Consider the following 24,543-nt stretch of genomic DNA (forward strand, 5'->3'; position numbering starts at 1 on the left):
TTTTTGAATAATTTCCCAGAATAATTTGTTGTATGAATATCTGAACATGCAATATATCAGAAGAACAGAGCCTCTGCTTTTAAACAAAACAAAAACTTTTATTCTAGCTTCATGCATTCTTTTATTAGCAACACTTGAATGTGGATTAGTTTCATTAAAAAAAGCAACATTTTGAGCAAAAAGACGAGAAAATCATGTTTTTGTCAAAGACTACATGTGGATCAGATTCAGACTTTTAAAGAGAAAAATAGAAATCAAACAGCAATCACACTAAGGGCCCTATCTTACACCCGGCGCAATGCAGCGTCAAGCGCGAGTGTGTTTTACTAGTTTCAGCCCGACGCAGTTATCATTTTCACGTCCCGAGCCACTTTGTTTAAATAGCAAAAGCATTTGCGCCCATCTGTTCACCCATGAGCTGCTGGTCTGAAAACGAGGAGTGTGTTCAGGCGCATTGTTGGCGTGTTGCTATTTTGAGGAACAGAAATAGACTGAGCCATTGACCGACTGAAACCTGCTCTAAAGTCAATGGCGCAATATTATTTATTTTTTTGTTATTTAAAGAGTGCGAGTGCGCCTATAGGCGGGTCCACCATAAGCACGTACACTCTGCTTATTACACACACAGGGACACACGCACAGCAGCACACAAACATGCCAAATATTAAAAATAAAAGGATTACAATGTAAAAGATTATTACTGTGCACATAAAGATATGGTGAATCCGGCTTGTCCCGTAGATGTTCTGCTTGCGCACTTTGACCTCGCGCACGAGCAGATCTGTTTGCGCTCTGGAGACGCGTTCAGTCTTTCCACTATCAAATTCCGTAATGTAAATAGCGAATCCTCCATGGCACGAGCGCAACTGGCTTTTAAAGGGAATGGGAGATGAGACTCTGATTGGTTTAATGCACGTAAATCCCAAAACACACCCATTACTCATTAAGAGAATAGGGATAACCCTTTTAGACCATGCGCCGGGAGCACCGACCATTTTTCCCCGTCGTTCAACTAGCAAAAGTGGATTTGGACGCACTAAGTGAACTTGCGCCCTGCGCTTTAGACCATGTGCTTAGATCGTTAAAATAGGGCCCTAAATGTATTTCCCACAGACCTTATTTCAAGGATTTAACCAAAAACCCATTCAAATAACCCACTGACACTTCTGAACCAAAAGTGCTAAAAACATACGTTCACACGACATACCTTTCACTGGCTTTCTGGGGTTTTCCTCTAGATGATGTACACAGTCTCCTGTAAAAGATTTAATATAAGATTTAGTCTTCTTTACAATCACATATATACACACACACAGGGGTCAAGGGTCATTCTCAGGAGGTTAACTGTAGAATACAACACTTTTTTTTTTTCTGAGCAAATACAGAATTTGTCTTTGTACCTGCACTCTGTTCATCCCTGTGACGTTTCCCTCGTTTGACATAATAGCATCTTTCTGACTTCATATTTAAGGGAGACACATGAAAATAATAACTTTGACTACGTGGTTGACACAAAAGTAAGTCTTTAGCAGAATGGCATCATCATTACATTGTCCGTAACATCATATGTTGAGGCTGTGATCAGTCATTTTTGCAAAGGATTTATTATAAGGCACTGAGTGATCACTACCAGACTTTGTGTCCTCATTCTAAACTTACTGTTATAGGGGTGAATAATGTCACAATTTAGCTGAGAGTTTAACACGTAACATTAAATTGGTTGAGTATTGGGGAGGTTTGGCCTGGTGCTTCAGGCTAGAGGTGGGAAATATGATTTCTGTAAGTTCAGGAGTAACATCTTGAATAAAGTTGTTAAAAAAAGTGTGAAATCTGTGTGAAAAGAGCCACTGGTGTGTGTGTGTGTTCCTGAAGCCGTACCCTCTCTGATGGTCGCGGTCCACACGGTTTGTCCCGAGTCGGCGTCTGTCAAGGACAGTTTGAAAGGAGGACTCTCCTCAAAGAAGACCTCGAAGTATCCCTTCACCTCCACGATGACAGGTGTGAAGAGCATGTCCTGCACACACACACACACACACACACACCTCTCCTCAAAGCCTGCGCTGCTGAGTGTGCTGGGATCACCGGCCTACCCCTTCCCCTTACCTCGGGTGTGATGTGACCCATGGGCTCGCTGATCAGACGGTACTTTCTGTTCTCCTCCAGCATGCACGTGGGCGGCTTGTCTACATGAATGTACTTCTTGTTGTTCTTACAGTTGTTGGCCCGTCGAACGGCCCTCCTGATGTCCTGCAGCAATGACAGTCTTTTACATACGGCAACTTCAACAATCTCAGGGTTACAGGATCGGTCACATTTTGACGAAACCAAACAAATACAACAAGGTTTCTGCCGTACTATGATTCTTGCTAAATACATTCTTGGTCACTGTTATTGACCTGAACTGAATCAACATTTAACTGCACTGTCTATTGTCGTCGTAGAGCTGCTTACAGCTCATTTTTCTACAGTAACACTATTTTCCGGTTTATCACTGTAAAGCTGCTTTGAAACAAAACGAATCATCGCTGATTTGACATTAGGGTTTGCCCCAAGTTTGTGATTGAGCAATGCAGTTTTGTTTAATGTTTTAAATATTGTTGTAATCAATATTTTGTTTCTGTCTGATTAAAACCATGTATCAAATCAAATTAAATCGAATCAAATTTTATTTATAGAGCACATTTTTATTGGCCAAAGTGCTTCACAGGAAAGTAAGACAAATCAAGAAACATAAAAGTTACGGTAGATTAAAAGCACAAGAGAAAAAGTGTGTTTTTCGTGAGGATTTTAATTCAGCTAATGTGGAAGCTGTTTTAACATGTTGATCCACAGCTTAGGGCCGACCACTGCGAAAGCTCCATCACCCCTGCATTTTAAGCGAGACCGTGGGACGAAGGAGAGATGCTGATCTCTTAATCTAAGTGATCTGGATGGGTTATGAGTGACAATTAACTCAGAAAGGTATTTGGGGGCTTGGTTGCTAAACGAATAATACAATTTTCAAATCAATTCTGTATCGGACTGGTAACCAATGGAGAGAAGGTAGGATTGGGGGTGATGGACCATCTGGAGACGAGAGATGGAAGAGAGAGGTAACCCGACATATAATGGGTTACAGTAGTCGAGTCGTGTTGAAATAAAAGCGTGAATGACTGTTTCAAAGCTATCCCTGTTTAAAAATGGTCTGACTTTGGCTAACTATAGGTGGTAAAAACTGGCGTTGACTGTGGCATCGATTTGTTTGATCAATTTGAGAATACCGTCGAGATAAAATCCTACGTTTTTAACGCCGGAGGTAAGGTGTATTTGGACCGAATTGGATAATTTGGGTTTTATCATCATTAAGCAACATGAAATTGTTAGTGAGCCACAGCTTGAGTTTGCGAAGACAGTCTTGTAATCTCTTATATGCAGAGTTATCTTTATGAAATCTACTCATAATTGATCCTGGGGGTAGCGTGTACAATGGGAATAGTAGGGGTGCCAGAATCGACCCCTGGGGTACCCCACAATTGAGGTGAGTACCTAACCTAACAGAAACACTTCTGTTGGATGAGAAAGACTGGAACCATTTGAGCACTGTTCATGAGATACCAATCGAACGTTCCAGCCAAGATAATGTAAATCAAAAATACAATTAAAATATTGCGATATATGTTATTTTCCATTACTTTTAGAATATTTTTTAAGAGAAAAAGAGTGATCTTGACAAATGAATGTTTGAAGAAGTGTTTTTAATCGGACAGAAACGATGCGCTCTGCCATCTGAGTGGATCTCAACCGAGTGATTAAGCTTTTACTATTAGTACAAATAAGTGTTTACACTCATCCATCTGACTAGGAATGCGGTCATATCGCTTTTTTATTCTTTGTGTCAGGCCAAAAGTGATGTCTGGAGGGGATACCTGTTTTTAAAGACCCTACAAGTTTGATTAAACCATCCAAATATGAGGAGAATTTTTTAAATAATTTAAACATTAGGGAAGAACAAAACACTTAACTAGTTTAAGGTATTTATCTGACTTAATTATTTGGCAAAAAAGGGTTAACTGCAGATACAGGATTTATTTTACTATGCAAAAATAAAAATGCATAGAAAAACTAAATGCTCACAAGAAAAAGCATACTGTACACAATCAGTTATACATTAATTAATAAGGTTAATTAGTTAACATTAGTTAATGTATTAACTAACACGAACTAACAATGAGCAATACATGTGTTACTGTATTTATTAATCTTTGTTAATGTTAGTAAATATAAACCCAGCTGTTCACTGTTCATGTTAGTTCACAGTGCATTAACTAATGTTAACAAATACAACCTTTGATTTTAATAATGCATTAGTAAATGTTGAAATTGAAGTTGAAGATTAATAAATGCTGTAGGAGCATTTTTCATTCTTAATTCATGTTAACTAATGTAGTTAACTACTGTTAACTAATGAACCTTATTGTAAAGTGTTACCAGCATTTAATTGGTTCTCTCTTGTTTTTGCAAGACTTCATAATTTCTTTGTATGAAAGTGTGGACAATTTTCTTTCTTTTTTTTTTAGGGGTGGGGGGTATGTTTAATTTCATTATCACACACACACACACACACACACACAAAAAAAAAAAACTATTTACTCAAAGCATAACTATGCAATATGCTATTGAATTTTCATAGGCCGGACATCCCTTTTGATTATTATATTTTGTGGGAAAGGCCTCTAAAATCAGAACAAAATTAAAGTAAAGTAACTTTTCATAATACTTTATGAAGCTTTTTTTTTTCGTGATGTTGAGCTTGACTGACCCAGTCCCCATTTGCTTTCATCAAATCAACAGGCCAGGACACCTGGATATTCTTAGAAGAAAGAAAGTCATATTCATTCGGGTGAGTCCTGTAAATGACTATATGATTTTTCAGTTCTTGCTGAACTTTTCCTTGAAGGTCAAGCCAAGCTCTTTTGACTGACTGAAACTGAAAGCGCTCTGTGGGTGCACAGACCACAGGAAGTTGTTTCACGTGTGAATGTGATGATTGAAACCACAGCAGAAGACAGAGAGAAACCCCATCAGGGAATGTTAATTAATGACATTTAGTCAGCATTTCAGGAACATCAAGTCCATTCAAAAGTTTTGGCCTGGGCCACATTGGTGAGTACCTAACCTGGAAATTTAGCTCTGAGTCAGGTGCTGTAATTTCTTCTGTCCAAAAACAGTCATTTGAGTCCTTTTTTTTGGTGTGATATTTATCATCAAGTGCAGCTCACAGATTTTACTGTAAAGATGACATTTTCCATGAGCAGGGTATGTTAAATAAACCTTTAATATGAAATGTGTTCTTGACCTCAGAATCAGCAATAGCAATAGCTTTTTTTGTAATAGCTTTTACAGAAACATCTGGGCTCAACACTAATGGGGGGTTTTTCCCGTTAACTTACCCTGCCAAAATTTCCACTTGTCCTGACACAAAAATAAATAAATAGAATAAAATAGTTATTGTTTTCATTGTTTTTTTACCCATGTAACCTTGTATTGTGATCAACCAAATGTTAGATACCTGTGACGTTTCACAATTCTCAATTCCAATTTATTCCACAACAAAAACTACCATCCTAACTCATATCAAGTTCAAACATTATTAAAGATAAACACAATAACTATTCAACTGAAATGACCAGTGTGCAGGCACCGAACTGAACTTTCTTTCATGTGCCGGTTTTGTTTGTATGCGCATGTAAGATGAGAATCTGTTGTGCTCATTGTGATGCATTCAAGCTTTTGTTCCTGCCTGATTCTCTCTTGGGGGATAAATCTAGCGTTTGCACTGAGCACTTTTGTCTCTCGAGGGAGTTGGAGGCACTCATGGCAATGCATTTGCAAAACGAAGCTCTGTTCTTGCTTGACTTTCTTATAGCGATGAGACGCAAGCATTTGCAAGGAACGTGTTCTTCTCTCGAGGGAGCTGAATGCATTCACTGTGATAATCTCCAGCCATGCTTGATTCTCTCCTGAAAGATGAGAGTCGAGCGTCTGCACCTCATGGCTCGGGTCCCACAGCTGAGTAGGTGGAGCGGAGGAGTCTGATGGGAGTTTTTCCCCTTCTTGACTTCTCCTGATAGCTCCATTGCTCTCAAATCCCATTTTTTGTTTTCGGAAGCTTGCTCTAAGAAATCTCTAACTTGGATTGGGAGAATTAGCAAACACCATTGCTCTCATGTTGTTTGAGGGAGCCGCTCTGTGGGCACTTCCGACCTGGCGGAGAGCATTATAACATGGCGTGTCTAGTTTTGAGGAATTGGATACGGAGAGAGAGTTGAGGCGGGTGTGATTTATAATCCGCCTCCTCCGCTGTCCTGCATACAAGCCTTTTTAATCCTCCTAGATCTCCAAATTGAGGTGTCGAGATCATGAAGGAATCTGTATGCAGCTCGTATAGTGTCTCCCATGTAGTCAAACTATACGCGTGTAGAGAGGCTATGCGAGCAGTGATTTGTGAGGATGCCCCGGTTCAAAGGATTATAGTTCACTTTCAAAAAATGTTTTGCTGATAATTTACTCACCCCGATGTCATCCGATGTCTTTCTATCTTCAGTCGAAAAGAAAAGATGCCATTGAAGTCCATTCTGTGCAGAAAAATCCTGGAATGTTTTCCTCAAAAACCTTCATTCCTTTTCGACTGAAGAAAGAAAGACATGGATATCTCGGATGACATCGGGGTGAGTAAATTATCAGCAACAATTTTTTTGAAAGTGAACTAATCCTTTAAGAGTTGCTTGCTATAGTTGCCGGGGAGATGCATCTGTGATAAGGAGAAAGATAAAAATGTTCTCCTTAATGCTCTGATCTCACACTCTGGCCTTTCAGTCTGCCGGTAAAGTGGTCATGGAGAAGATTACAGAGCTCAGGGTCTCAGTCAGCAGCTTTCAGGACATATATCCTACTCTGGGGATCGTGAGAGTTGAAGGAGTAATATTTAGCAGAGAGAGAGGAAACATTTCTCTCTTGCTCTAGGCTCCCCCAACCGAGCTTACGCCTTCATGGACCTGCGGGAGTTCTCCTATGGAGAGGTTAAAGAGGTGGACAGAGATGCACACAGCTCTATCACGCTCTCCAGTTTAATAGGCTTGGAGAGTAGAGCAGACACAGATTGCTTGCTCACTTCTCTACGAGAACCATGCTTAATTATGCTTTGCAAGAGCTTAGGCACAGAGTTTGGACTAGCGTTGACAGCGAATGCACCAGTGTGCATAACATAATGACTAACCTTAACAGCGTGAGTCGCTGTGAGATGATGTGATCTGCTATCTTATCTGGTCCAGAGCAATGCTGTTGTTCAGAGAATGGAGAATGTGTTGGTCGTGGTGAGATGATGCAACCCTCGCTTTCATCAGGCCATTCCTGCAGCATAGCTGGAGGTGTTGAGCTAGAGGAGTCCACTCTCTCTGTCGCCCGTCTCACTATTACGTTCATTATGTAGTGCATGCTGGCGCATTCTCATATTCGGCAAGAAACTTTTCAGTTGGCGTGTTGGAGTACGGTTGTGTATCCGAGGACATCCCACCCCCTCCACCTGACTGGAGAGTGGACTGGCGGGACAGATGGACCACTGTTGTCATCCTGAACTCTTTCTCAGGGTAGAGCTAATGAAGAAAATAGTGAAAATATCTTCTCTTTTATCTTTTCTGCCCTTATTTATTTGGAATTTTAATTAGGGATAAAAGCTTCCCGTTTAGACGAGTACCTCCTTAGGGTTGGCATATGCAGATAAGGGAGCTTCTTAGTGAGATTGATGGAAAAGTAGAGGTAATCACCTCCTTTTGGACCTGCGCCTAGACCCACAACGCATCCCTGAAGTGTCAGCTGAGATCGTGTCAACTAGACTCTCATCGAAGGCCTCATCGACACGACAGCCATCGGCACTGATCCTCAACAAACCTGCCCATACCGGCGTGATGACTCTGATCTTAAACCAGATGGAACTGGATAATATTCTGAATTTTCTGGTACTGATCTGACTTCTGACCTGTAATGCTCCTGAATCATAAGCATACACTGTTTGTTCGTTGGCCAGAAGAGAACTGAGCGACTGAGCCTGGGTTCTCCCAAGGTAAATTTTCTCCATTCTGTCACCTGATGGAGTTTTGGTTCCTCGCCACTGTCGCCTTTTTTGCCTTTGGCTTTTGGCTTGCTTAGTTGGGGACATTTAATATTCAACAATATCTGCCTGCATTGACACCATTATACGAGAACTGAACTGAGATGGACGATGATATCACGGTTTTCTCCAGAGTGGCTATATATGTGAGCCGTCACGGAAACCAGGGACACAAGTCGGCAGCACAACTTTCGAGCAAAATGAGAAAGAAGCGGGTTTTTTTCAAAATTGGTGATTTTCGTTTTTTTGCAGAATCTGTTAGTTGAGATCACGAAGAAGCCTCTCCATGTTTGAGATAGCAGTATTGGTATGTTTAAAAGCGTACATTTTGATGTTGAAATAGGCTTGTTTTTCGGAGATTCTAGCACGCAGTAGGGGCGTGTCATTGTCAGTGTGTATTTCCATACTGAATAAGCCGGCGTGGCTACTTATTATGCAGCGCTCTGGCCGGCTCTATCTGATTTCAAAATTCAATGAAGATGGACGCCAATAACATTACGATGTCCAGCAATCGATTTAAATAGTAGGTTACATGGGGTTTAATTTGTCGTTTAATGAATTAATGTGTATATGAATGGTACAGTGGTAGAGCTTTCGCCAGCCGTGTCAGAGGTTGAGAGTTCGAATCCGCCCTTGTATAGGTTTTTTTTTTCTTTTCTCGTACAGTTTTTTTTCTCTCATCAAAACGATTATGTTCATCAGTGGTTGTATATCAAGCACGCAAACGTTTGAATTATTTTGTTATTTCAACAGAACGAATAGAGAGTATCCGCAACGCAACGGATTGAAGCGCGCGTCGAGTGAAGACAGTGCGCGAGCCACACGAGTAAACATTGTATCTGCGCCACTGATCGCAGCGGCAACGAGCACTTTGATCACTTGATTAAAAAAAACACATTTCAGCGCTAGTATCTTATTTAAAAAACGAACGAAATGAATGCTCTGCCAGTTAACTGGAGATGTTTTATTTAGAGAATTTGTAGAATTGGTACATTCAGGGGGGAGGGGGAGACGGGGGAGCTTTACAGGGGGTATGACTTATCTAAATGAGATGTAAATGAGCCCTATTGTCATTCCCAGAAGGGCGAGAACTTGCCAATCTTTAGAAGCAGATTTCTACCATTTCAGTTTTTTGGAGTGCCTACCTTCAAATGGCCACAACTTCTCCAAATATTATCAGATTTCCATGTGTTACACATCGTTGGAAAGCTTGAATACTACACTTTCAGAATATGTGAATAACTCAAAATGCCCCAGAACCGACTTGTGTCCCTACTTTCCGTGACTGGTCACATATATATATATATATATATATATAAGTGAACTAAATTAATTACTTTTTTACAACAAAAATGAACCATAACTGAACTTACTTAAGCTGGACTGTGACACTATTTTCTTCAAGAAATAAACTTTGTTACATTATTTTCCTGTTATCTCTGTAAAGCTGCTTTGAATCAATCAGGGGTGCGTTTCCTAAAAGCATCGTTAGCCAACTATGTTCGCGAGTTCCGTCATTATCAGCAGTTCAACGAGTCGATGTTTCCCGAAACCATCGTTCTAACGAACATTCGCAAACAGCATCGCAGAGTTGTGTAATTGGAACGACAGATCTCGACCTGTGGTTAGAAGCAGAGTTTCTAGTTTGTATGACATGTGGACTTAATAAATCCTTATCTTGAGCAAAATAAGCAAGCGGACATTCAGTGCAACCCGTGTCTTTTATTTAGAATACATACAAATGTAATTTACGTCTTTTAGTTTGTCAAGAGATTTAAAGTGTCGTTTTTGAAGAGTGCGCATGTGTGAACGTGCTCTAGTGTGTAAGAACGAGTCTATGACTGAATCTGGAAATAAAGCAAAATAACTGAGAAAGATGAGAAATAGTCCTCAGATGTCATGTCTGTAATTTATAGCAAAACATCTAGTGTTAATTTGATCTCAAACAGTTTCATTAAAAGAAGTTATTACTCCACCACGTGCGTGACGTCATAAACCAATGTGGTTGAACGACCACTTTGCGACAATACAGTTTCGTGAAACAGCTAGTCGTGACTAGCTAGTTGATTTCTTCAACGATGCATCGTACTATAGTAGTTAAGCAGCGAGTTACAGCGTTGTTCGGGAAACGCACCCCTGTATTGTAAAAAGCGCTATATATATATATAAAGGTGACTTGACTTGTGGTTACTGGATTTAGGGAGCAGGGCCACTGTGCATCTCTTGCATAAGTCGCACAGGATGCTATTCCTGACTCTGTGTTGGATCCGTAGTCATTTAAGTGCTATGCCCACTCTGTTTGTGCATGCATACAGCCTAGTAAGCCAGGAATTTCCTTCAGCGTGGCATAGTGGGTATTGCATTCCCCAAAGCGTCAACATCAAGACGCAAAGTCAGATTTCCACTTTGAAAGGGAATGTCTCAGGTTGCAAATGCAACCCTGTTCCCTGAGAAGGGGAATGAGATGCTGTCTCTCGTTCAGCGCATTCTCCTTCAAACAAAAGAGTGTATACCGTGTGACTTAGGCATCCTTTAAAGGGGTACTTCACCTCTGGGAAGATGAATGTGTATTTAAAATAGGTCATTTAAGTAGAAGAAATGTGAAGAAATTTTTGAATTTGGAGCTTTCTAGACTGAGAAAAGCCAGAAAAAGTATTTTTGGCTTATGTGGATGAAAGACAACAACTCCCAGAATGCACTTGCTTCGCTGCCTTAGGAGGCCACGCCTACCGGTAAGAGTGCGTAGATGAAAACAACAAAGCTAGCCTACGTGATGAGTTTGCGAGGGATTTAGAGATCGTCCAAAATGTCCGGGATTCGGCTTTTGCGTTCTACAGTCGCCATTCATCATGTTTACTGTGGTGAGCAGGACGAGGCTGACGGCCGCGGGAGAACGGCGCGAGGCCGGTGGTGTCATTACTGAGACGCGCCGGGTCTCCCATCTCTCACGGAGGAGCGGGAATTTTTCTTAGCAATGGTAAAACGCACATCAACCGATCACTTGTTTAGCGTTCATGTAAACACTACATTCAGATTCACCAATCAGAATGAATTCAGTTAGACTGAAAGGTGTGCATGTGAACAAGGAATGGCGACCGCAGAAAGCAAAAGCTGAATCCCGGACATTTTGAACGATTCAAATATTCAGCTTTCTCCACAGAACAAGAGCCTGCTAGCTTAGCTTCCAAAGAAAGACAGCTGACACTGTGTACATTCTGTGAGTGAGATCCCACCCTGTATGGGCGGGCTGAAAACATGCGGAACAACGCCATCTACTGGCTGTAGTCTTTAGCCTCTGGCCAGAAAATCCTCCGATGACGCAAAATGACGATTTTTGCGTCACCGGAGGATTTTTTCCAGACAAAAAATACATAAATCTCTTGTCTCAGGGGGATATGAGGGTGGAAAGCATGGTAATTCGAAAATACTACAGGTTTTCTACTAATACAAAGCTTAATGCTAAATCCTGAAGTATCCCTTTAATATTCATGGGCACTCTGTCAGCCAATGAACACTGGCATGTGTTTGCATGTGCTTCAGACACTGGCACCCCATAGCATGAACACCAAGATGCAGCGTTTCGTTCCCTTTCTCGGTTGCACTCACAACTTGAGATGTTTTCTACCTATAAAAAATGAGCATTCCTTAAATTGTGACACTTGGGAAGTGACATTGTTTGGACAGATCATAAATGATATACAGTAGTTGCCAAAAGTGATGTCCAGCCTAGGAAAATTGACATCTTGGGCCCTATTTTAACGATCTGAAACGCAAGTATCAAGCGCGAAACGCAAGTAACTTTGTGGGCGGGTCTCACAAGCAAATCTAAAATGTGTTGGTCTGAAGTAGCTTCATTACTCATAGGTGTGGTTTGGGCGTAACGTGAAATAAACCAATCAGAGCGTCATCTCACATTCCCTTTAAGAGCAGGCGTGCTTGTTCCATGGCGGATTGCTATTATAACAGCGGATTTGCCAGGAGCGGTTCACAGCCGAGGAGACCGACGTTCTCGTCAGGGCCGTAAAACACAGAGAAGTGACATTGGGGATGGAGAAACACACCCAAATTAGCTTCGCTTAAACAGGCGTATAATAATTTGGGTAAATGTGTAAGTTAGATTTATGCCTATTTTTTCACATCTTTATGGACACCACAATGATTTCCCTCGTGTGGTAATATTTTTCCTTGTAATTATGTATTGTTTGCAAATATGAGAACTGCTGCTTCTGTGTAGATGAGATAAGCAAAGTGTGTGTGTGTTGTGCACACGCTACATTGATTATGGCCAAGCATGCGCCCTTAAAATAGCATCTGAATAACGCGCCACTGACTTTAGACGAGGTTTCTCCTGGTCTGTGGCGGAATTGTTTTCTGAAACTGCAAAATAGCACCAGGGAACGTTTGCGCCGGAACACGCCTCCTCTTTTCCCTGAACCGCCCCCGGGAGCGCAAGTTCATTCCCTAATTTACAGAGGTGCGTCTGTGGAGGGAAAAGTCCGCTGTGTGTCGGGTGCAGAATAGGAATGATACATGGGTCAGTGTACAAAGTCAATTGCGCTGGGTGCAAGATAGAGCCCCTTAACTCTTCATTCATTTATAATTAAAATGTCTTCAATATTTTGTAACAATATTGCGTAGTTATGCTTGGAGTCAACTGCTTTAATTGTCAAATTAAGTGGACATCATTTTTGGCCAGACTGTCAATCAAAGAAATTCTGAAGACAAGCAAAAACAAGAGAGAACTTTGCATTCAAGGCATTTGTGCATAGGAAAATAACTTTTTTGGCCTTAAGTTTAGTGTTTTGTTCTTCCCTCATATTTAAATAATTTATAAAAGACGTTCCATGAGTTTCATTCAAGCTCTACATTGTAGTCATGGGAAGTGTCAGATACTGTGAAAACTGAAAGCGCGATGCTGAAATCCGGGCAGGGATTATTTATCAGATGATGAAACTATTACACATGAACACAAAGCCACCCGCTTCAGCCAAGCACCACAGAGTGGCAGAGATGCAGAAGTGAAACTGGTGTGATGTCACGATGACGTCATCACTCCCACTGACTGCCACTAGTCTCTGTGCACGGCGCTGCCTTGCTCTAGTTTAAGCCTAAAATCACATCTAAATATAGCAATTACCAAAAGCTTACATCGCAGGGTTACCGAGAATACGGCCAGTCAGCCATGCTCTGTAAACAGCGTTGGACTCGTCATAGTTTTGTGAAAGCAGAAGCCCTTTGGTTTCCTCACCTTGATGTCAGAGCAGTTGTTCCCAGCCAGGTAAACTCTGAAGGAGAAGGAGTTTTCATGGCCCACCTCTTTGAACACCTGCACGACCCCATGATGCTCTGCTGACTTAGACGTCTGAACAATGGGACCCACGGGTGACAGCGAAGACACGGTCCATTTGACGTGACTCCCGGAGTGATCGGCCGAGGGCTCGATCTGACCACGGCTGTTCTTCACGTGGAGCACGCTGAACTTCACCTCGTTGTCTTTATCTGCTGAGAGCGACGGACGCATAAACAGGAAGACATGGTGAGAATGGTGACAAACATTTTTCCATCATGTCAAAACCATTCAAAGAGCACTTACAAAACCGAAAGTCCTACTGCTAAACTTATGAGAAAACTATATTTTCTCTCATAGAACAGATCCTCCCACGGTTTCTTTCTCCATTCTGTCGCCTGATGAAGTTGGGAGTTTGTTGTGAACACTACCTGTACTGACACTATCAGATGAGAAACAAACGTGAACAGAATTGAGCTGAATAATTGCTTATTATTATGCTTACAAGGAAATGTAATTATATTTTCCCAACACTACATTCGTTGCACTGGCTGCCGGTTTGTTACAGAATTGATTTTAAAATCCTGCTTTCTGTTTTTAAAGCCATGAACCTATTAGCTACAAAATCTCTCTCTGACCTTTAAGAAATTAAATAACTCTGCTAGATCAATAATGTCTGATGTTGGTCCAAAATTGTGGAATAGTCTTCCTCTATCCTTAAAACCTGCCTCTTTCCACAGGCTTACAACTGTCCTTGATTTTTTTATGTTGAATGGTTTGGTGAGTGACTCCCTTTATCATTTATCCTGTTGTACAGCACAATGGCCAACTACTGTTGCTTTTATTGTGCTATATAAATAAAAGTTCATTTGATTTGATATTGACAGCAGCAGAATTTAATTCACTAGCAATTATTTTTCACTATACACACACACACATATATATATATATATGAAGAGTTCAGATGCAAAAGCCTCTAAGTGCCATTTTTATCAAGCTTGTATATTTAAGTTCAGTAATTTCACTTACATGGCAATTCATAGGTAATTTTCATTGCCATTTAAGTGAAATAACTGAACATAAATATACCAGCTTGATAAAAATGATCATTCTAGAAGAAACTTTCAGATGGCACTTAGAGGCTTTTGCATCTAAACTCTTCTTATATATACAGTATATATATATATATATATATATATATATATATAAAATAGGCTATATAAATAGGCTTGATATCTCTGTACCTGCCAGACACAGTGAGTGTGGGAACTGGACGGATTTGAGAATGGATGGATCACATTCCACATCAAAAATGGGTCCAGCAAATTTCCATGATCCGGTCAAGTATGTGCTAAACTTGCTCCAGGAGAGAACGCAGTATGTGATGTTGACGCGCTGGGAGACCTCGAACACCAGCCCAGTGTCTGAACACTCATACACACCCTCAGCATCCAGCTTTAGCCTACAGCAGAACAACAGGAACATCACTGGGAGAACAACAGGAACATCACTGGGAGAACAACAGGAACATCACTGGGAGAACAACAGGAACATCACTGGGAGAACAACATGAACATCACTGGGAGAACAACAGGAACATCACTGAGAGAACAACAGGAACATCACTGGGAGAACAACAGGAACATCACTGGGAGAACAACAGGAACATCACTGGGAGAACAACAGGAACATCACTGAGAGAACAACAGGAACATCACTGGGAGAACAACAGGAACATCACTGAGAGAACAACAGGAACATCACTGGGAGAACAACAGGAACATCACTGGGAGAACAACAGGAACATCACTGGGAGAACAACAGGAACATCACTGAGAGAACAACAGGAACATCACTGGGAGAACAACAGGAACATCACTGAGAGAACAACAGGAACATCACTGGGAGAACAACAGGAACATCACTGGGAGAACAACAGGAACATCACTGGGAGAACAACAGGAACATCACTGAGAGAACAACAGGAACATCACTGGGAGAACAACAGGAACATCACTGAGAGAACAACAGGAACATCACTGGGAGAACAACAGGAACATCACTGGGAGAACAACAGGAACATCACTGAGAGAACAACAGGAACATCACTGGGAGAACAACAGGAACATCACTGGGAGAACAACAGGAACATCACTGGGAGAACAACAGGAACATCACTGAGAGAACAACAGGAACATCACTGGGAGAACAACAGGAACATCACTGAGAGAACAACAGGAACATCACTGGGAGAACAACAGGAACATCACTGGGAGAACAACAGGAACATCACTGGGAGAACAACAGGAACATCACTGGGAGAACAACAGGAACATCACTGGGAGAACAACAGGAACATCACTGAGAGAACAACAGGAACATCACTGGGAGAACAACAGGAACATCACTGAGAGAACAACAGGAACATCACTGGGAGAACAACAGGAACATCACTGGGAGAACAACAGGAACATCACTGGGAGAACAACATGAACATCACTGGGAGAACAACAGGAACATCACTGGGAGAACAACAGGAACATCACTGAGAGAACAACAGGAACATCACTGGGAGAACAACATGAACATCACTGGGAGAACAACAGGAACATCACTGGGAGAGTGTTTACATAATATATGTGTGTGTACTGTTTCATTATTTTGTATAAATAAATACACATATTTTAAGAAAAATTTGCATGTATATACTGTGTATATATTTATATTTATATTATTAAATATAAATATTTTATACATAAATTTACATTTTTCATAAATATATACATGCATATGTGTGTGTATTTATATATACAAAATAATTATACACAGTACACACACACACATATATTATGTAAACAAACTTTTATTTTGGATGTGATTAATCGTGATTAACGGCACTAAAAAGGTTTAACATTTCACCTTTCAGTACTGGTATAAATGCTTTTTTTCTGTTTACACACACAGTACTATTCAGAAGTTTGGGGTCAGTAAGATTGTATGTTTGTTTTTTTTGAAGAAATTAATACTTTTATTCAGCAAAGATGCATTAAATTCTTTCAAAAACATTAATAAATCTTATCGACCGCAAACTTTTGAATGGAAGTGTTCACATGTTGCTCTAAGAAACTTGGCTTTTCTTCGTGTGTTATTCACTGGGGAATAGAGACAAAACAAATGACACATCTGACCACTCTCACATTATCCCGGATTCTTATAAACCTGGCCGGGTTCAAGTTCAGCACTGGTCATTTAGAAAAAGGAGACGTGACTTCTGAGTCAGATGTGACTGATCGCCGTACTGCAACAACACTGAGTAAATCTGGAACAGAGGAACTTACAGGAGCCGTTCTTTGGACAGTTTCCTGGGGGAGACGAGCTCATATTTGGGATTCTGTGAGGGGAAAAACAGTTGCATGTCGGCATTAAATTCATCACCAGTGGTTAATCTGTCAATCAAACTGACAGTTTTGAAAGCTTAACCTACAGTCATTTTGTGTGTATATATAGGAGATTAAATTGCTCCAGATGTATAAATAAACACTGATTTATTATACATATAAATATACATTTATTTTCTACATTTAAAATGGTTGGCGAAATAATGTGCTTGAATTGGATTTCAAAATGTTTCATGTGATTATAGGTCATGAATGCTGATATATACAGATATGCACTTCTCAATAATTGATTGTTTACTATGCAGTGAAGCAGCTGTTTTGTAAAACCCCATTAAAGGATCAGTTCACTTCAGAATACAAATTTTCCTGATAATTTACTCTCCCACACGTCATCCAAGATGTTCATGTCTTTCTTTCTTCAGTGGAAAAGAAATGAAGGTTTTTGAGGAAAACACTCCAGGATTGTTCTCCATATAGTGTCTTCAATGGGGTCCAACGGGTCGAAGGTCCAGATGTGAGTTTCAGTGCAGCTTCAAAGTCTCGACACGATCCAGCCGAGGAGTAAGAGTCTTATCTAGACAAACCAGCCGACATTTTAGAACTAAATAAACATTTATATACTTTTAACCACAAATGCTGGTCTTGCACAAGCTGTGATGTGCCACACATTACACAATCACACTGAAAGGTCACGCGTGTTTCGGTTCAAAAAGTTTGGGTAGGGCAAAAAACTCCAACTTCAAAATCGTCCGCCAATAGTTGTCTTACATCACAGCTTGTGCAAGACCAGCATTTGTGGTTAAAAGTATATAAATGTTTACTTTGTTATAAAATGTCGGCTGGTTTGTCTAGATAAGACTCTTATTCCTCGGCTGGATCGTGTCGAGACTTTGAAGCTGCACTGAAACTCCCATCTGGACCTTCGACCCGTTGGACCCCATTGAAGACACTATATGGAGAAACATCCTGGAATGTTTTCCTCAAAAACCTTCATTTCTTTTCCACTGAAGAAAGAAAGACATGAACATCTTGGATGACGTGGAGGAGAGTGAATGATCAGGAAGTTTTACTTCTGAAGTGAACTGATCCTTTAAGCTACGAATGTTGGTTTGATGTTATCAGTGTTCAGAGACAGACTGACCTTTAGAGCTCTGCACTTCTCACAGCACGGCTGAAGCTGCTCATCTGAGGCATTATGGGAGAAAAAAAAACACTATATGACTGACTCAACACACGCACGACATCAGCTCACGCTGTACACATCTGAAACATACCGAGAGGAGTATCATTACCGCTGGGCTTCTCTGCACTGGATCTCGTGTTGGAGTCTGAAAAAGCACGATATTCCATCATTCAGATTGATCTTTCACTCGAGGTGTGAAAAACTGGACCGTTTATAAGAGCCCTGAAAGCTTCACATTTAATTTTTATCTTGCAATAAAACAAAGTCATTACAATAAAACCTCTTGGTGTCCATTACTGTGATTATTTATTGCTATATATTAGGCTTTAGTACTGTTTTTAGTGCACTTCATCTGCTTTAAAATAGCAAGGCACTCAGGAAAGCAGTTTGCACTACTGTTTACATACAGTATCAGGAGACCTGCCCAGTACACCAGCCGGGACTGTAATCACATCTCATTTGAAACACATAGACATTAATACGGAGTCGGCCCCTCTTTGCAGTTATAATGGGAAGGCTTTCCAGCTCCAGTTGAGCTCTTCAGAACGACCCTTTCACAAATGTCTGTAAGCAAGCATGACTAGGTGCTTGATTTTAATCGCCTGTGCCAATACTGAAAGAATTAAGCGGTGTGTCCCAATACTTTTGTTCATATAGTGTGCATTATTTATGTTTTAAGAAGATTATGTAAAGAGAGCAAATCTCAACCTGAATCTCCTTCCTCTTCCTCTTCATGGGCCTCCTCTTCCTCTGAGCTCTCCTCAGCTGACGTATCATCTGAACACACACGTGCACAATGTCGTGTCATACATGTTTCTTTGAGAAAAACTCTCACACTCTTCATATGGTGTGTTGTTTCTTGTGTTCAGCAGAAGAATAAATGAACTCTAACTAACAGCTGCTCTTCTGATGCACAACAAAATACAAATCACACATGCGTTATCCTCATGAGAGTGTGTAGACGGCAAAATACTCTATTACTTTAACCTGGTTAAAAACTTTGTAAACATAGATCTGAACTTAAATGCTTAATGAAAAAATGTACGTGTACAAAATGTTAGAGAAGTTCAAGTTTACTGTAAAACAAATGTAATGAACTCAACATTTTTATTTTGTATAAAATAATTTTTTTACCAAATAATTTGGACCCTAAAGTTGCTAGAAATCCAAAGCCATATGTCTAACCAAGCTGAGTTGATATCACAAAATAATGAGGCACTGAAAGAGTTTTACAGATCATGGTAACCACAGGTGAAATAGCACGTCTTGTCACCACCATGATAAAAATAACTATATGGCTTCAAACTATATGGTTTCTATAACACTACAGTATTTATTATGAAAAACAACAAAGCGAGCAGAATAAAACCCTGCTGGTCTGAAAGTTCTGCTCCAGTTCTGAACACAATTCCAGGAAGTGTTTGGTAGAGGTTATTGTTGCTGAACGAGGGTCACACACAAAACCCACGGGTTCACATCTTTTTTCCACCCTTGCACAGTCAATGATATCAAAACGTATAATTGTTGTGTCATGTGACTTAAGTTGATTTATGCAGAAACCCAGGTAAACACAAAAGGTGTGTATACTTGTTCCTGCAATGCACTGATTCCTGTATTTGTAGTGTGTTTCTGCATAACATACATGCTGGAATAAAAAGTCATTTATTTGTGAACTCTGTCATATGTAGGGAATACTTACAGGAATATTTACAGTCCTTTCATTCTTCACATGGCACTCTTTGATTATTGTGAGAATTGAGTTTTAAATGAGCTGACATACCTGAACTGCTGTGAGAACTCTCCGCAGGCTGATCTGTTTAAACAGAGAACAGGAACATAAGCTTTATGAACTAATGTCTTAATCTTCACATCGGTCAAATCACTCATTCAGAAGAGAACTTTTAACCCCTTCCCCATCACCCCCAATTTTGGCAAGTGCTGCATACATGAAATGCCCAAAATAAAAAGGTTACTGCTCATAAGTAATTCTGAATAGAAACATAACACACATTTAGAAAGCCAACACTTGAGAGTTTTTTAGTTCAAGACTCAAAATTAACCAGACTGTTATTAATATTGAGATATATAAGCTCAAACATATTTTGAACTAAAATAATCTGGGATCACCAGTGATCCCTGACTGGTAAGTTAAAGAGAAAAATAGAAATCAAACAGCAATCACACTAAGGGCCCTATCTTACACCCGGCGCAATGCAGTGCCAAGCGCAACGCGAGTGTGTTTTGCTAGTTTCAGCCCGACGCGGTTATCATTTTCACGCCCCGAGCCACTTTGTTTAAATAGCAAAAGCATTTGCGCCCATCTGTTCACCCATGAGCTGCTGGTCTGAAAACAAGGAGTGTGTTCTGGCGCATTGTTGGCGTGTTGCTATTTTGAGGAACAGAAATAGACTGAGCCATTGATCGACAAAAACCTGCTCTAAAGTCAATATATATATTTTTTTTGTTATTTAAAGAGCGCGTTAGTAATGTGCGGGTCCACAACGCGCCTCTTACTATTGCGGTTAGCACCTAGTGTGTGTGTGTGTGTGATGTTGATCCTGTTGTTGGTGTCACGTTGAGCTCTACTCCTCACATTTGGTTTGCCTTCCTGACTCTTGTGTTACTTTGACTTTTAGTGTTTTGACCTGTAAATAGAGCTGCTTCTGAGGTCAAAACTTCAACTCTACATGTGATTGTTGAATTATATATGTTATATGGTGAATGAAGATAAATAACAACTTTGTAAAATAATTTAATTCAAATAATAAAAAAACAGTAACCCTAATGGTTAAACCAGTTCAGCTGAATACAGTCTATATGTGTGAGCAACATCACCTTCATTCATTCATCCATAAAGATAAAGTGAAGTCATTTTAATGAAGATAAAAGCGACTTCACGTTCACAGCGCTGATTCATTCAGGCGCTCTGTGTTTACTATCCTCGGAAACCCTATCTACCACTAACAGATAAAGTGCCACGCTTTCACCAGTTCACTTTTAGTTATTTGTAATAGTTATTTGGAAAGGATTACAGGAAGAGTTAGGAGGCTACTATCAACACTAACAAATTATGGTTATAACCAGTTGAATAAGTTGCCTCTAATATAAACACACACTTGTTAGCAAACTAAAACCAAACATTTTTCTTGAAATAAAATAAACGTTAACCAAACTGAAATTGCAACATTTCACATTTTCATTTAGTTTAACTTAATATACTAAAATAACTAAAAATAAAAATAAAATGAATAAAAACTGTATATATATAAAAATTATCAAATATTATAAAAATGTCAAAAACACAAAATAAATCCACACGAAAATATGAAAAAAATAAAACTATTATTAACACTCTTGTTTAAAAAAAATAATAATTAAAAGTACAATAGAATCTGAATGACAGTAAAAGAACACAGCAGCATAGGTGATGGAGTGTGTGTGTGTATGCAAGGTTATGATGACCTCTGCTGGAGAACGTGCTATGCAGACATGTTCACACTGTTTCACACTCATGTTTACTGGCCATGTCCTTCTCTCTGTTCAAGCTTAATTAAATGAATCCGATTTGAGTTGGGATGCTGAACACATTCACTCACCCTTCAGGTCTGATGGTGAAACGTCTCCATTCCTGAAAAGAACAATTAAACTATATGTGAATATCAAAGAGTTCATAAACATGGATATTTAAGAAATGCAGTGGGGTAAAGAAAGAAAGAAAATTTAGCAGTAACTTTGCTACCAGTGGAAAGCTACAATCTTGACTTTACAATTAGCTCGGACATTGAGCTTAACTTAATGTCATATTTGTGAAATGTACACACCAGCGCACTGATGTCCTGAAAGGTCAAACAGTTTCTGTGAAGACATTACAAGCATGACGTGACATGACAAAACTATATATAGACTAAACTATAGTCACGTCAAGCCATTTAGTTGCAATGTTATGTAAACACTGTTGATGTAGCGAGTGTGTGACTGACTGTAACATGACACCTGAGCAACAATGACAGTCACTCTATAGACCTTATATGCCAGAGAAAGTCTTTAGAATATTGTGTTTTAACTCCAGTTCCCATTCAGATAAGTCAGACTGACGTCATGGGGTCTCGCCTGGGAGACCAATCACCTCCAAGTGGTAACAAAACGAGCCAATGAACATTGGCCAGGGAGATTTGCATGCCGAGTCACATCTACCCGACATACGAGTGTAAATAGGGCCAGCATTACACATTTTGTTCATATTTTGCTTCGGAGCCGAGCAGTTGCACAGTAATCGCTCTTACCAATTCACCTCTAATGAAAAGGAGAGTCAATTTCTAAGCAAAGAGCAAGCAACAGCAATTTTAATTGCTATCAGGAGAACACCCCCAAAACAGCCATTTGAATGCTACTTTGCCTGCAGCTTGTCATGGGATCTTTCTGCCGGTGTGAAAGCACAGTCCAGCGGTGTTTGCATCCAGCTTGCAGTGCACACAGTGCAGCATTCACCCCTTGGTGTTTTGTCTAAAAGAGCAGTTCCCTAAAAGAGCAAACACAGTGGGTCAGAATCTTTTTCAAGATGTTTTTCCATCCATGTGTTTCTGGATGTGGTCGTTACCTGACTTCATCTGACAGCCATGATCACTGCCTCTACTCCGGGACACTGTGCTTCTCCCGGGTTGGGCCCCAGCACTAACATCCCCCCCCCCATTCAGTTCACCAGGCATCCCCCCAGGTTCAGTGGCATCATGTTTACCTCGGTGGCACACAGGACAGGGTCAGGGACATCCTTGTCCTGCATGTGGAGATTGCAGACCTCCTGGCGAAGGACACAATAGAGCCTGTCCCTCCGGCCGAGATGAAGTCAGGATTTTACAGTCCGTACTTCATAGTATCCAAGAAGAGCGGGGGGTTACGGCCAATCTTGGATCTTCGTGTCTTGAATCGGACCCTTCACAAGCTCTGTGAGAAACGGAGAAACATTCTGGCCTAGTCCTGAGATTGTGGATGTGTTAGGTGATGCCAAGCCGGAACTCCACCTTGAAGGTGTATTTTGCCGCCATCACAGCATATCACGGTGCCATTGATGACAGATCACAAGAAAAGCACAACCTGAGAGGCGCCAGGAGGTTAAATCCTCCCAGTCCGCGTCTCATCCCCTCCTGGGACCTCTCTGTCATCCTTTCAGGTCTACAGAGAGCTCTCTTTGAGCCCCAAGAGTCAGTTGAGCTTAAAATCCTGTCTTTAAAGACAGCGCTTCTGACCGCGCTCGCTTCCTTCAAGAGGATGGGGGCCTTTTGGGGGGGAGGGGGGAAGGGACCAAGCCAAAAACTGACAAATATTTATTGGTAACCATTTTAATCACAAATCACTGGTCAGGAAATTAGCAAGAATTGTACAAATAGTGTAGATAAAGTTACTTAACATGGAATATCCTTTCCCTTTGTTTTCTTAAAATTTTAAGCCGTGTGGGTAAACTTGCAGTCAGCTTTTTACAGGAAGAAGAGTTAGTGTTGTTCCACTCAATGTTAATGGCTTCAAACTGTTGAAACACAGTGAAAAAATGTCTCCCAGTTCGTTTGAGTTTAACGTGAGACAAAATATTTACTATAGGGTTCAAATCTGGACTCTGATCAGGCCAAAACATGAACCTGATGGACTTGTTCTCAAGCCAATTCTTGCTTGTCTTTGCAGTGTGAGCAGGAGCAAAAATAACATTGATAACAACTTTTCTTTTGTGTGAAGTGAGCCATTCTTAAAATGACTTTTCACAGTGACGCAGCAGCTGAAAAGGCTCCTCTTCCTCAATGCTTTCACTGTGGTAGAGAAGCATTTATTATCATATTTTTCTGCAGATTTGTGCAGATGCCGCTCTGGAGCATCACCACGCAACTCGTGTTTCATTGTGATTCATTACTCCATACACAACTTCCCATATTCTGCCAAAAACTTAATTCTGTCTTTGATGCTTTTCTGAGACAGAAATGTATTTTAAGTCGTGCATTTGCTTAAAATATTTGCTAATTTACAGACCAATAATTTGTGGTTAACACAATTAAAAGCTTAGTGTTTAGCCATTTTGTGCTTGGCCCATTTTTGTTTTTTTGCCCAAGAGTGTACAGTATAATGACTGCATCTACTAACAGAAGACATCTCCATAAACAAAGTCCCAATAATCCATGTCCATTGCATTGTTGTAAAAAAAAATGTTTAAAGGGGACCTTTTACAAATTCTTGACGTTGTTTTTGGGCTCTACTAGAACTGGTTTTCATGCTTGAATGATCCATACAGGGCTCCGGACCGGTTCAAGGAACAAAAACAAAAACTGGAAACTGACGAAATTTTAACAGGAACAAACAAAAACGAAATCAAGTTGAAATATTCTGAACTGACACGCTTATTTGAAATTACCATTAACTGGTTAATAACGTTATTTTAACGTTCTGTTTAAGATTTTTATTTGGCACGGCAGTCAACCAATCATGAATTCAAATGCAAATGCCAATGCAAATGTGATGTTACCGCATGATCTAATGTGAGTGAAAAGCC

The 24,543-nt window shown here is 40.3% G+C and overlaps 1 protein-coding gene across 5 annotated transcripts in view; it reads right to left on the reverse strand.

Annotated features, from left to right (window-relative positions):
- Window positions 1-24,543, reverse strand: part of LOC311296963 (NACHT, LRR and PYD domains-containing protein 1a allele 5) — a 34,397-nt gene that overhangs the window by 3,483 nt on the left and 6,371 nt on the right. The window contains exons 1-13 of one of the 5 annotated variants that reach the window (XM_084418996.1): window positions 22,612-22,656; window positions 22,411-22,533; window positions 21,611-21,642; window positions 19,795-19,827; window positions 18,723-18,791; window positions 18,106-18,159; window positions 17,973-18,016; window positions 16,772-16,824; window positions 14,678-14,895; window positions 13,395-13,648; window positions 2,104-2,247; window positions 1,879-2,014; window positions 1,208-1,255 (exon numbers count right to left, since the gene is read on the reverse strand). In XM_084418996.1, the coding sequence (XP_084275122.1) occupies window positions 1,208-1,255; window positions 1,879-2,014; window positions 2,104-2,247; window positions 13,395-13,648; window positions 14,678-14,895; window positions 16,772-16,824; window positions 17,973-18,016; window positions 18,106-18,159; window positions 18,723-18,791; window positions 19,795-19,827; window positions 21,611-21,642; window positions 22,411-22,424 (1,099 nt within the window). In that variant the 5' untranslated portion in view covers window positions 22,425-22,533; window positions 22,612-22,656. Of the gene's footprint in view, window positions 1-1,207; window positions 1,256-1,878; window positions 2,015-2,103; window positions 2,248-13,394; window positions 13,649-14,677; window positions 14,896-16,771; window positions 16,825-17,972; window positions 18,017-18,105; window positions 18,160-18,722; window positions 18,792-19,794; window positions 19,828-21,610; window positions 21,643-22,410; window positions 22,534-22,611; window positions 22,657-24,543 lie in introns of those variants that run through there. The other 4 variants (XM_084418995.1, XM_084418994.1, XM_084418993.1 and 1 more) reach the window with 4 other exon arrangements.

Source organism: Rutilus rutilus (genome assembly GCF_951802725.1).
Source record: "Rutilus rutilus genome assembly, chromosome: 9".
Classification (NCBI taxonomy): domain Eukaryota; kingdom Metazoa; phylum Chordata; class Actinopteri; order Cypriniformes; family Leuciscidae; genus Rutilus; species Rutilus rutilus.